This window comes from Somniosus microcephalus, chromosome 18 (assembly GCF_052327205.1).
Source record: "Somniosus microcephalus isolate GS21.2 chromosome 18, FLI_Smic_1.0, whole genome shotgun sequence".
NCBI lineage: Eukaryota > Metazoa > Chordata > Chondrichthyes > Squaliformes > Somniosidae > Somniosus > Somniosus microcephalus.
In genome coordinates, this window is record NC_141004.1 from 53213604 (window position 1) to 53227558 (window position 13955).

Below are 13955 nucleotides of genomic sequence, written 5' to 3' on the forward strand. Positions count from 1 at the left end.
AGAGGCAGGGAAAGGGAGGTGGAAGGAGAGAAAGGAACTAAAGGGACGGTCTGTGCTAGAATGGAAGGCAGGTGAGATTAAATGCTGCAAATGGAGATGGCAGAATAATCAACAGCTGCCGCCTGAAAAAAAGGGGGCAGGGGTAACAGTCTGAAATTGTTGAACTCAATGTTGATACAGTGCTATGGGGAGAGAGCATAGAAGTAGGATTGGTTTGGATTGCTCTAGTATAAAGCTAGCGCAGACATAATAGGCCAAATGGCCTCTTTACGTGCTGCAAATTGTGATGGAAGTAAATATACTTATTTCATTGATTGAAGTAAAAATACACTTTTACTTACAAACAAGGTCTGCAGTGCAAGACATCTGAAATCCAGCAGTACAACCTTTCAAATTAGAAGGAAAATAGCTGTATACAGGAAACTTTGGTTTATCCGGAGGTTGTATGGCCGGAAACCTCGATCTAACGGCAGAAATCAGCAGCCGTTTTGTTAGGTTTTTTTTCTTTTTTTTTCTTCTTCTAGCATTTTTTTAAACAGTCAGTCTCTGGAAAGCCTCTCTGAAGCTGTTGCTAAGCTACAGAGACGCTTCCAAGGTATGGGCCGACTGTTTACAAGCTGTTGCTAAGCAACAGTGTTTGTTGTCAGATACGGAGATGAAAACCTCCGTATCCTTCAACATTAGCGCTGGTCTGTCCGGAAGTTTTCATAGATCAGCATCACGCCGGTCCTGTCGGTGCCGGATATCGTGAAGTTTCCTGTACTAGGTTTACACTGACCTCTCTATATTTGTTTGTGTAGATGCAAATTTTAAAATGTACTGTCTTCAACTTAATTTACAGATGAATAATTCAAAGCCCTGCATATAAACTTTAATTTTTGCAAGACTGTTATTCCTCACACTGTGTCGGTAGAATCTGAACCAATCATCTCCCTGAAGGAGAGTAGCTGACTTTGGATTGACTCTCATTCCCAATAGATTGGGTAAAATTCCTCACAAAGCCAATCTTTACAGTTTACCATGAATTAACCACAGGGCAGGTTGGGTAAAAACCAAAGTCACATCTGGGGGCTGTCAACCAGAGATTTTGATGGTCAGTCACAATTCTAGTCCGTAGTAAACGGGTGAAAGCAGTATTTAAAAAGCCATCACCCAAAGTATTTCAATTACAGTCTACAGTCCTAGAACTAAATCACTTTTTAACAGGAGTTCCCCAGTAACTCTATGATCATGATTCTTTGAAAATGGAGGCAATCTAAGGAATTGGTTATTAAATCGAATTATTCTAGGCCAAACAGTTAGAGCAACCATTCTTCTTTTATGCAGCACTGTTTATTCTCATTCATATGCAGAGGAGTACCACAACAGAATACAGTATTCCCATGGCCACAGCATTTATGTTGGAAGCAAAGTGGATTAACAGCAGATCACACATAATGAAAATTGCAGCAAAGAAATAAACACAATGCCACTTGGCATCTGTCATAACAAATATTCAATTTCTAAGTTTTCATAATTGCAGTGATGCCTTCAGAGCTACAAGAAAAGCTTTTAACATTTAGGGAGAATGTCAGGCGTTTCCATCTCAGCATTTGGGCAGAATCAGTGAAAATCCAAAGTCAGATGCAGGGACCGTCAATCACATTGTGACTTTGGTGGTCAGTTCCAATTCCAGTCCAAGTCCACAGTAAATGGGTAACAGCAATCTGACCCCAAGTATTTAAGGAGCCATCACCCAAAGCATTTTAAATACAGTGTTTCACTTCAATAGCCAATTTGCTTTTTTTTTAATTCAGGGGAGTTTCCCAGAAGATCTCTGATCATGATTCTAAAGAACTAGAGGCTACTCTGTCCTTGCTATTTATCATACACTTTGAGTGCGTTCACAAAGACACAAACGTGATCCTCAGTCATAATTCTTTGTTCCCTGTCCCACCAATTACCTTCTCACCTTTTCATCCAAAGCTTTATGATGTTCAAATAATGATTTCAGTGCCTTCAAAACCTCCACTTCACTGGAAACTCCTGATGGAGATTGCGATTGTCGCTTCACCACAGTCATTCGCAGCGATCGCTCATGTCTCGACACAAGGCACTCCAGATGTTCAAGTAATAGCTGTTGAATAAACATGGTGGTATAAGTTAGTTGGGTTTTACTTCACTATTTTATCAGGTTCATCAAAACCAAGCAGTTCCACATTTAAATTAACAGCTCAAACTTCCCAGCATGGGCTGGACATCCTTTTCATGTGTCCAAGAATATTAGGATACGATTTTGAATGAATGTACTGATGATGACAACAACTTGCATTTATATAGTACCTTTAATGTAGTAAGATGTCCTAAGACGTTTCACAGGAGCGTTATCAAACAAAATCTGACACTGAGCCACATAAGGAGATATTAGGACAGATTACCAAAAGCTTGGTCAAAGCAGTAGGTTTTAAGAAGCGGTTTAAAGGAGGAAAGAGAGGTAGAGAGGCAGAAAGGTTTAGGGAGGGAATTCCAGAGCTTAGGGCCTTGGCAGCTGAAGGTACGGCCGCCAATGGTGGAGCGAATCGGGATGCGCAAGAGGCCAGAATTGGCGGAATTTCTCAGAGGGTTGTGGGGCTGGAGGAGATTACAGAGATAGGGAGGGGCGAGGCCATGGAGGGATTTGAAAACAAGAATGAGAATTTTAAAATCGAGGCGCTGTCGGACTGGAAGCCAATGTAGGTCAGCGAGCATAGGGGTGATGGGTGAACTGGACATGGTGCGAGTTAGGAGACGGGCAGTAGCGTTTTGGATGAGCTCGAGTTTATGGAGGGTGGAAGATGGGAGGCCGACCAGGAGAGTCAAGTCTAAAGGTAACAAAGGCATGGGTGAGGGTTTCAGCAGCAGAAGAGCTGATGCAGGGGTGGAAATGGGTGATGTTACAGAGGTGGAAGTAGGCAGTCTTGGTGATGGAGCAGATATGTGGTCAGGAGCTTATCTCAGTCTTATGGTCAAGCCAAGCCATTTCACTGTGTGTTACGGCTACCAATGGCAATCTCTGTCTGGCACCTGATTGATCTGCTCCTTTTTGCAGTGCATCAATCTCTCCAAGCCTTTCGTTGTCAGGTGGCATGTCTCCATGCTTCACCTGGGTGAAGATATTATGGATAATAGCCCAATCAGAATGAATCCTGATTGTCTGCCTTAACTGTTCATCACCTCCAGCCCTACAGCCCTCCGAGACCTCTGCGCTCCTCCAATTCTGACCTCTTCAGCATCTATGATTTCCATCACTCCGCCATTGGTGGCCGTGCCTTCAGCTGCCTGAGCCCCAAGTTCTGGAATTCTCTCTTCTCTGGAAGCCTCTCTACCTCCTTTAAGTCGCTCCTTAAAAGCTACCTCTTTGACCAAGCTTTTGGTCACCTGTCCTACTATCTCTTGATGCGGCTCATTGTCAAATTTTGTCTGATAATACTGATGTGAAGTACCTTGGGATTTTTTTACTATGTTAAAGGTGCGATATAAATTTTGTTGTTAACTGGGCCAAGTTGATGTTGATATGGATATCCTGGTTTAATGTAGGTCACTCCAATTTGTAGTTTTTTTTTATCATGAGGATCCGTCATACCTTTCCATCCCACAAGCCCCCAGTAGTAAAGGGGTTTGGTCAGGTTTGTCTATTTTTGTATGTGGTTGTGGTATCTATTGTCCCCCATTTTATTTAGCAACTGCTCTGTTCCTTCTTTTGCTCTCTGGTCCTTTCCAGAGTTTCCCATCACTTTTCTCACTGTTGCTGGGCTCCACAATATCCGTTATCCTCCAGAGTGCACCAGATTGATTCTAGGGATACCTTGGTAACTAAAGGTATGGTGACTCCTAATTGTTGAAGATTTGACTCTTTGTTTGAATGAGTGTTTGGAGCTTGAATTTGAGTGTTTGTTTATAACGATTGGAGTTTTGCCATTAGTTACTGATGTAAAAAAACTACTAGGCACTTTGTCTAAGTATTAAACAAGGCTTTAATCAACTGTTTTTCAACATGGAGGTCTAGTTGTGTCCTTCACTAGTTCCTGTTAAAGAATGTCCTGAGCAAGCTGGGCCCATGCCCGAGTATTTATACTCTCCCTGGACAGCGCCACCAGCAGGCCGCCCAGTATCATTTCATAAGTCATTTCCACATGAATGACAAGATTCATGTCAATTACTATTTAATTTCTGCAAATCAAGTTGCTTTAGAGCTGAAACTGTTTAGATATAATTGTGCATCACCTCTTTGAGCAACATTCTTTGTGAGGAAAAAGGCAGCAGCACAACTGATGTTGGACAAAGCAGCTGAAAAACATCATACCATAGTCTCATCAGCAAAAGCAGTGGGAGAATGAGCCAGAGGACAGAGACACAGAGAGAGCGAGAGCGAGAGCATAAGCCAGAGAGAGAGAGAGAGAGGCAGAGAGAGAGAGAGAGAGAGAGAGACAGAGAGAGAGAGACAGAGAGAGAGGCAGAGAGAGGGAGAGAGAGAGAGAGCGGCAGAGAGAGAGACAGAGAGAGAGAGAGAGAGGCAGAGAGGGAGAGAGAGATACAGAGAGAGAGAGAGAGACAGAGCGAGAGAGAGACAGAGAGAGAGACACAGAACGAGAGAGACACCGAGAGAGAGAGAGAGAGACAGAGAGAGACAGAGACAGAGAGAGACAGAGACAGAGAAAGAGAGAGCGACAGAGAGGCACAGAGAGAGAGAGAGGGGCACAGAGAGAGAGGGAGAAAGAGAGGCAGAGAGAGAGAGAGAGAGGCAGAGTGAGAGACAGAGAGAGGTACAGACAGAGAGAGAGAGGCAGAGAGAGAGAGAGGCACAGAGAGAGAGAGAGAGAGGCACAGAGAGAGAGAGAGAGAGGCACAGAGAGAAAGGCACAGAGAGAGAGAGAGAGGCACAGAGCGAGAGAGAGGCACAGAGAGAGAGAGAAAGGCAAAGAGAGAGAGAGAAAGGCACAGAGAGAGAGAGAAAGGCACAGAGAGAGAGAGAGAAAGGCACAGAGAGAGAGAGAGAAAGGCACAGAGAGAGAGAGAGAGGCACAGAGAGAGAGAGAGAGAGAGGCACAGAGAGAGAGAGGCAGAGAGAGAGAGAGAGAGTGGGGGCACAGGGAGAGAGAGAGAGAGAGAAAGGCACAGAGAGAGAGAGAAAGGCACAGAGAGAGAGAGATAGAAAGGCACAGAGAGAGTGACGGCAGAGAGCGCCAGAGCACACGCGAGAGAGAGAGAGAGCCAGAGCGCGCACGAGACACAGAGAGAGCCAGAGCGCGCACGAGAAAGAGAGAAGGCCAGAGCGCGCGCGAGAAACAGAGAGAGCCAGAGCGCGCACGAGAAACAGAAAGAGCCAGAGCGCGCGCGAGACACAGAGAGAGAGCCAGAGTGCGCGCGAGACACAGAGAGAGAGCCAGAGCGGCGCGAGACAGAGAGCCAGAGCGTGCGCGAGACAGAGAGCCAAAGCGCACGCGAGAGAGAGAGCCAGAGTGTGCGCGAGGCACAGAGAGAGCCAGACCGTGCGTGAGACAGAGAGAGCCAGACTGCGCGTGAGACAGAGAGCACCAGACCACGCGTGAGACAGAGAGCACCAGACCGCGCGCAAGACACAGAGTGCCAGAGACACACAGAGAGCCAGAGCGCGCGCGAGACACAGAGAGCCAGAGCGCGCGCGAGACACAGAGAGAGCCAGAGCGCGCGCGAGACACAGAGAGAGCCAGAGCGCACGCGAGACACAGAGCCAGAGCGCGCGCGAGACACAGAGAGAGCCAGAGCGCGCGCAAGACAGAGAGCCAGAGTGCGCGCGAGACACAGAGAGAGCCAGAGCGCGCGCGAGACAGAGAGAGAGCCAGAGCGCACGCGAGACACAGAGCCAGAGCGCGCGCGAGACACAGAGAGAGCCAGAGCGCGCGCGAGACACAGAGAGAGCCAGAGCGCGCGCGAGACACAGAGAGAGCCAGAGCGCACGCGAGACACAGAGCCAGAGCGCGCGCGAGACACAGAGAGAGCCAGAGCGCGCGCAAGACAGAGAGCCAGAGTGCGCGCGAGACACAGAGAGAGCCAGAGCGCGCGCGAGACAGAGAGAGCCAGAGCGCGCGTGAGACACAGAGAGAGCCAGACCGTGTGTGAGACACAGAGCACCAGAGACACAGAGAGCCAGAGCGAGCGCGAGACACAGAGAGAGCCAGAGTGCGCATGAGACACAGAGAGAGCCAGAGCGCGCGTGAGACACAGAGAGAGAGCACAGGCGAGAGAGAGCGCGCGAGACAGAGAGAGAGCGCGTGAAACAGGGAGAGTGCGAGACAGAGAGCGCGCGTGAAACAGGGAGAGTGCGAGACAGAGAGCGCGCGTGAAACAGGGAGAGTGCGAGACAGAGAGCGCGCGTGAAACAGGGAGAGTGCGAGACAGAGAAAGAGCGCGGTTGAGAGAGAGAGAGCGCGAGACAGAGAGAGAGCGCGTGAAACAGGGAGAGTGCGAGACAGAGAGAGAGCACGAGACAGTGAAAGCAAGGCAGAGGGGGCAGGCAGTGCGAGACTGAGAGGGAGAGGGCGATTGAGAGGAAGAGGGAGTGCATAGATAGAATAGAGTTATCTTGATGGAAAGGGTACAGAATACAATAAATAGCAGGAAGCTGGAGGAAGGACGTCACCTCTCCGGATTCAATCCAGAGAACACTTTACCCGCAGAGACAAATAAACTGATTAAACTGTCCTTCAATTGCTTTTTCTCTTTTAATCCTGATCAAGCTTTGACTTCTCTGTCTGATTCCAATTTAATATCTCTAACACAGTACAATCAGCCAGCTCTTGACATACTTAAGTGTATTGTGATGGACCAAATTATAAACGAACTGTACTGCATAGAATTTACTTTTTGGAAAACAAGGCTGGTAAATAGCAAAAGAGCAGCAGTGATATCTGGTTTAACGGCATTGCTAACAAGAGATGATGAAAGTAAGAGTGAAGGAACTGTCTTTAACAGTTAGTTGAAGAGTAGTGGAAGGAAGGTGAAATGGGTGAAAATCAGAACTGGGGTGGGTTGAACAGAGTCATGTTAAAGTACACAAATTTTTCAATACATTTTACCAGAGTAGGGCAGGATCGACATTTGTGCCCATGACTGCCTCTATACATCAAGTGGTTGATATTGGTTCACGTCTCAGTAAAAAGTCTTCACCAAAGTCTGGGGAGTGGGGAGGGGAGTGGAGAAGGAAAAGAAATGGAGATTGACTCACTGCCAAGTTAGTCTAACATCCAGCAGTCGAGTCAGAAATTATAAGGCCTAAGGCACAGCAGATGGTAGCAGGCCCTCCCCTTTGACTGGGAATTGGTCCAGGGAGAGCTAAAGAGAGAACGAAAATGAACATAATTTTAAATGGCCAAAAATGTTTTAAAAAAATTTAGGGGATGGAACACCTAAGTAAGTAGGAGTTAGAAAAGGTAAGTAGCCAGGATAAGGGAGGGGAAGCTTTAATACATCAAAGGCTTTGTTAAAGAAAAATGCTGGCCATTTTGTATAAAGAAAATGAAGTTGGCTGTTGCACTAATTAACTGACCAGAAATTTAGTACTGGAAGCTGAAAGTGGCAGTTGGAATAAGAAGTGGAGTACAACTGGCTGAATGATAACATCATTAAAGCTGGGGAGTGAATTAAGTTTTATGCAACAGCGTTTGAAGATTCTAAAAGGAAGAGATTAAATGGATCTTAGTTGCTAATGTCTAAGAATTTGACAGTTATCCATGAGTTGAGTTATCTTAGATGAAGCAAAATATGACTCAATTTGAATAAAAGACAGAAAAACCAAACTGTCCTTGCCCCTTCCTTGAAGACAATGAAGTTTTCGTTAGTGGATTATTAGTCGGAAATAGAAGGATCCGTCTGTCTGTTTGTCTGTCTGTCTGTATGTCTGTCCGCTATACACTCAAAAGTTATGGAGCGTACCTACACATATGTTATATCAAAAGAAAGCTTATGATTAGGGGAGTTTCATAGGTGTATTTACTTTTTGGTCAGACAAAAATTGTTTGGACAGTATACAAAAAACGTTCAAAAATCCGCTCATTAGCGGTTGACCAATCCTACCGCTCATTAGCGTTGAGTGACGTGATGGTTGACCAATCCTACAGTTCAGTGACCTGATGGTTGACCAATCGGTGCGTCATGGGGGGCGTTTCATTCCGTGTGTGGGCGGGACCTAATCCTGCAGCCTCCCGAAACGTAGCCGCCATTTTTTTCACTGCTTTTACTCAACAGCGAGCGGGGCAGCTGCGGCGGCCCGCCGGAGCGGGAGGTGAGTTGGGGTCACTCGGTCCGGGCCTGACAACCGCTCAGCCCGAGACACAGAGCGGGGGAGCGGCAGCGGCCGGCCGTAAACCGCGCGGCCCTGTAAACTGCCGTTTTACAAAAAAGCCTTGGCAACGCCGGGCCCCCCCAACTAGTTTTATATAAAAGGTGGTTAAACGCACAGAAAAGCCCACACAAGATAAAAGACAAGATGGAGAATTTTTTTTTTTGAAGATGCAGGCGTTCCAAAATTAAAAACAGAAATGATGAAAATGCACAACTGGTCGGTCAGCCTGATTTTAAGCATATACAGTTTTTTTCTTCTTTTTTTGGAAGAGAGCATATTTAATTCACTACTTAGTAATGAGCCCAAGGTAGAGAAAATGAGAAGATAAGGGAGCATCAGGGTGTTGCCAATCAAACTGTGAATCGATCAAACATTATGTCATGAGCTAGAAAAAAATATAAATGAATGCACTCAAATCCAGAAGTGCTGATTTTAAAGCAATGGGTGGAAAACTGGGAGAAGAGCACAAATTAAGGGCTTTTAACAATACATTACAACCAGTATAAATTAGTTACTATCAAAACCTAGAGCTAACAATTAAATGGGATGCTCAGTTGCTGCGTTGTACAAAATCTGACCAGATGGAGGACCAAATAGCTACTGTTTGATCTTCAGTCATCATTGGTGCTGTACTGGAGATCAAAAAAGAAAGCGTTTGTTTATAAGCCAACACGTTGAGGCATTTTCAGGCAAAGTTCCTAAACAGTTAGCTTTGAAAGGTCACCTGACACTCCTCCAGTTTGGTTGCCAGGGTCAGGTCATGCCACAATACAAATTTTTCCAAAGCATTTAAAGAGATGTTTTGTCATCGCATTTTAACCGAGGGGGGTCAGTGGATAAATTCACTGCCCAGTGTGATACCTAACTACGCAGACTAGGAAGGTTTGAACTTTCAGTGTGCATTAAGGAAGCTGTCCTCAAGCTTGGGAGCAAGTAGGGGCCGGAGAGGAAAACACGAGTGTCTCTGTTCTTAAGAAGTATCCTTAGCCTGCTGGAAGGTACGATGTCGAGTGAAGACAGTATTCGGATTGGCTCTGCTAAGTCTCCCTCCCAAGTCAAGTAGCTTGTGGACTCGCACATCGAGAATGATCGCTTGGAGGAAACATCTCAAGGGTTCTTGGCATCCACAGAACTTCAACACAACATGAGCGTGTCGTCAGCAAAAGAGAAGGGGGAAGTGGTGGAAAGTTTAGAGGACACAGCTATACTGCACTACAGAGCTTCGGAACACCAACACAATACATCACCCACCAAACACCTGATCCCAGCTGCTCTGGGAGGTACTGAGTGTAATTCAGAAACTTGCATACTTGGAGAGAAAGAAAAATCAGTGGGAGAGGCCTCTACTTTCCTGTTCCTGCTCAACTCCTAAAGTCTGGTTTTCTAGCAGGGTGAAGCTCAACCTCAATAAAATACATTTATAACAGCACCCACAATCAGGCACATACATATTACATAGAATGTACAGCACAGAAACAGGCCATTCGGGCCAACTGGTCCATGCTGGTGTACTTCTCTCTGCACAGACTTGCTGTTTGAAACTACTGCCAATGTCCTTTTAAGTTGAACCTCGTAACAGATATCACTTCAACTCATCCTGTAAAATCGGATTGGTCTACTCACTCTGGTATTATTCCTCTCTGCTTTCAGTTCAGAGATCTCCTCCTCTTTCTCCAAAAGTTGTTCCCTGCAGGCATTCAATTCCTTTGTTAGTGCGGCAAACTCCTGCAAAAGGAACAGAAGATTGGCACATCTGTTTAGTAATAATTCAATACAGTACATTCAAGCATTTAATGGCAATTGAAAATATATGTTGGAGTCAGGAATTATCTGTTCCAGGTGATGTTCTGTAAACTTGCTCCTCCTATATTAGTTTTTGAAGAGTCCACACACATCACTAACAACTGCGAAAGTTGAATGCTCCGAAGTCGTCATGAAAAAATAAAGGCAGCTGTTTTTTCCAAAAAGAAAATGTCCCCCCACTCCTGTTTTTGCATTGGAAAGCCATCTTAGGAACAGCTAGCTGCCACTCCCAGACCACTGGCCTCAGTTCAGCATTAGTAACATGGGAACCACATACCGCAACCAAGGGGTTAAAACGTGGCAGGTGAGTAAGAATGCACAATGGCACAAGAGTGCATAAGTACATGTGAAGGGAGTGTAAAAATAGACACTTCCATACAAAAACATACAAGGAAGACTTTAAAAAAGATAAGCCACTTTCATTCCTGCTCATGGTTCTGAAAAGAAAGTTTAGTGAAAACTGTTAGGACTGCAACTCTAAAAGGAAACTTCTAGGAGAGTTGGAGCTGTAAAAGTGTCAGATTGTTTTTTTACAATTTTATTACAGTTTAACACCAATAGAGTAGGCTAACGTCACTATCAATAATACAAAACCTGCACTGTTACGTTGAGCAGGAGGAACAAAAAGGAATTAGGGATGGGGTTGATAGAGCTGGTAAAAAGTACTTTTTTTTTAAGGCTTTTGAAAGCAGTAGGAGGGTTGTAAATGGAGGGATTTTGGGACAGAGTACCAGGATATGGAGGAGATGGTGTGAAGAGGACAGGGAAGCAGTTGATTATTGTCAGAGGAGTGAAGTAGGCAAGTTGGAACCCAAGACAGCGGAGACGCCAGAGGTATAGCAAAGCTCTTAAGATAAGGATAAGGATTTTGAAACTGATTTGAAGGTGCACAGGGAGTCAGTGGTACCTGGCTGGGGTAATGGAATTACAGGACTTTGAATAAGTAATTACACAGACAGTGACATTCTAAATGAGTTGTAATTTATGTCGAGTGGAAGTAGGGAGGCTGGCTGGTAAAGCATTGAAGAATTCAAGCCTCAAGGTGAAAAGACATTAATTAGACACTCAGCAGCAGTAAGGGAGAGAGAAAGGCAGGGACAAGTGAAGTTTCCAAGGTGGAAGAAGGCAGTCATGGTGATGGAATGAATGTTGCAAAGAAACTCATTTCAGAATCAGGTGGCACACCAAGATCCCACACCACTGGATCAGCCCATCAACGGATAAATGCACCATTTGGTGCTGAGCCACGTAGATTGAGAGACACCCAGGTTGTCTCTGCTCTGTGTTGACTTAGCTCGTCTTGGATCAACAGTTGGGATAGGAGTCCTCAAGTTAGGGGAACGGGGAGATAAAGGTGGTCCACAAAACCATGGCAGAAACCGTGTGGGTTCCAACTCTTGATTACGATCCAGTGACACCTGATGGAAAGTGCGAGTTTGGACATCAATGAGAAGAGTTTTAGATTTGGCTGCAATGTCTTCTCCATCTTAAACAGTCTGCTGGCACTCGCTATCAGCCTAAATATGAAGAATGCAGACCAGAAAGCTTCCAGCACCCATGGGACCAATCCTCTAGCATAAATCACCATCTTCAAGAGAAAAGGTGACAAAACTAGGGAGGGCGAAACAAAAGAAAAGAAAATCAGCCAGGCATCCTTAATAGAACACTCAATGTCAAACCAGCAACCCAACATATTTGAATAGAAGTATAGACCCTCAAAACATAATCCAATAGACTTAATAAACCAAGCCTCTCACAGACTTTGAGTGTGTTAACTTCACATTAAATCAAAATAGGGCAGAGGGAGAAAACACAAAGAGCATCATAAATCTATAATAAGGAGGCCAAAAAGCAAATAAATTAACTCAAATGAAATGGAAAGTTATTATTAAATATGAATACATACAACAAAATTGTGGCAATCTTGTATGGTGCCAAAAATGCCAAGACCCATGAGAAACATGTCCGCAATAATGCCAAAGGGTTAAACAACTTTATTTTTCCAGCAATATTAATTGTTTTAATGACATCTATTCACTACCATCAAGAACTAAGGGATTCTAGACAATACAAATTCCAGAATGTGAAGAAAGGCCCTGACAACTGTCTCCAAGAACATTGTTTTCATTCTGAAAAGTTATTGCTGTAGAATTTGGAGAATACAATGAGACGTTCTAGGCCAGCTTCACATCTGACAGCTCCAGTAACAACAGAGCTGTCTGAGCATGGTGACAATGTTTCACCAACATGTCCCAGTTGCCTTGGATTTAGTTGAAGGCTGTGTTAATGCTGAAGGAACTGAAGCACAAAGTCACATATTGTGATCTTCAAAATCTCAATTCTGGTGTTCCGCTGCACAGTTAGTGAAGGAATTTCACATGGAGATAGGTCAAAAGAATCAGCGGGATTCAGTCAGCCAACACAGGCTAGTTTCTGAATTTAAATTCAAAGACATCTTATCCATGTAAAACATTTCACTGCATGCAATCTCACTGAACATGTCTATCGGGAATGATGAAATAAAAACAATGGGAAGAGAAATAATTTTCCTCATCAAGAAATGATTTCCAAACTATTCCAGACAAGCATCACAGGGGAAACTAAATGCCAATTACTGACAAACTATTTGTATTTTCTATTGTATATTAGAAAATAAATATAGACAAGGAAGGTTATTCTGAGATCATCCATTGGGAAAGAAAAACATACAGTCCCCTTACCACAGCATCGAATGACGATGATTTTCACCTTCTTTATCCCATCCAGGAGTCAACCACATAGTGCCAGACTAGAGGCACGTGCAGCAGGTTCCCTTTCCTGAAGGACTTCAGTGAACCAGTCTGTTCTTTACAACAAAACGGCTGCTTTCTTGTCTATTCTTCTGGTGCTAAGCCACAAATTACCAGATTTATTAAATTCAATTTCACAACCTGTCATGGTGGGCTTTGAACTCACCACCTTTGTGCTGCTTGTCCAGTATTATAACCTCTAGGCTACCATATCCTCAATCTGTACACAAAACACACACACACACACACACACACACACACAGTTTTCTTCATCTTCTCACCCAGGGACCACCTAGTTCCTGAGTGCAAAGGCCAGAACAAAGTGGCCAAGATCCAGTTCTCCATCCCTTTTACATTGGCCCAGGATTTCTGGTGCTCTCCTAGGGAGGAAGAAATAACCTGCACCTGCAGGAGGTACAGGCCAGTTGGAGCCATTCAAATGAGGTAGGAAAAGGTTTTCCAGGCCTTCCACCTCATATTCCAGCTCAAATGCTTGCTGGCACCCAGAAAAACGTGGCACTATGACCTGCCTCTGTACCCCCACTGACAAGAAGGGTTTCGGGGGTCCTAGGTGCAGGCTGAAGGATAGAGGTGAGAATTTTTTTTTGAATGTTTCAATCACCCACCAGGATATTCCGGTCAAATCAGGAACTTCTGGCTGCTGACCTATACGCAGCCTGAAGGTCCTAGTTTCTGAGGCCTGACATGCAGCTGCATTTTATTTTCCAGTCCCTTCCGGCAACTCTAGGCCCTGCCAGGGGTCGGGCCTGTGCCAGAGGTGCAGGCACTCCTGGCCAGGGCTGCTCCTATCCTGTGTTGGGACAGGAAATCTAGCCTACGCTGTTTTCACAGGTAAACCAAGCACAAGAAGCATGCCAGACTACATCATTAAACACAAGAGGCAAACTGTACCAGTTCCCTCAGTAACATTTTGGTGAAGGTCACAATCTTAAGCCTACCATGTCTCCTTTGAATCCAGGCTCCCACAACCGGTGGGCTGTAAACAGAGGGTCAGACACACATGA

General features: G+C 45.0%; 1 protein-coding gene across 1 annotated transcript in view; it reads right to left on the minus strand.

Moving 5' to 3' along the window:
• LOC147105272 (liprin-alpha-2-like) overlaps positions 1-10135 on the minus strand; it is a 67809-nt gene extending 57674 nt beyond the window's left edge. The window contains exons 1-2 of the mRNA XM_086011456.1: positions 9962-10135; positions 1952-2116 (exon numbers count right to left, since the gene is read on the minus strand). Coding sequence (XP_085867582.1) covers positions 1952-2116; positions 9962-10120 — 324 coding nt within the window. The 5' untranslated portion in view covers positions 10121-10135. The remainder of the gene's footprint in view (positions 1-1951; positions 2117-9961) is intronic.
• Positions 10136-13955: the final 3820 nt, after the last annotated feature.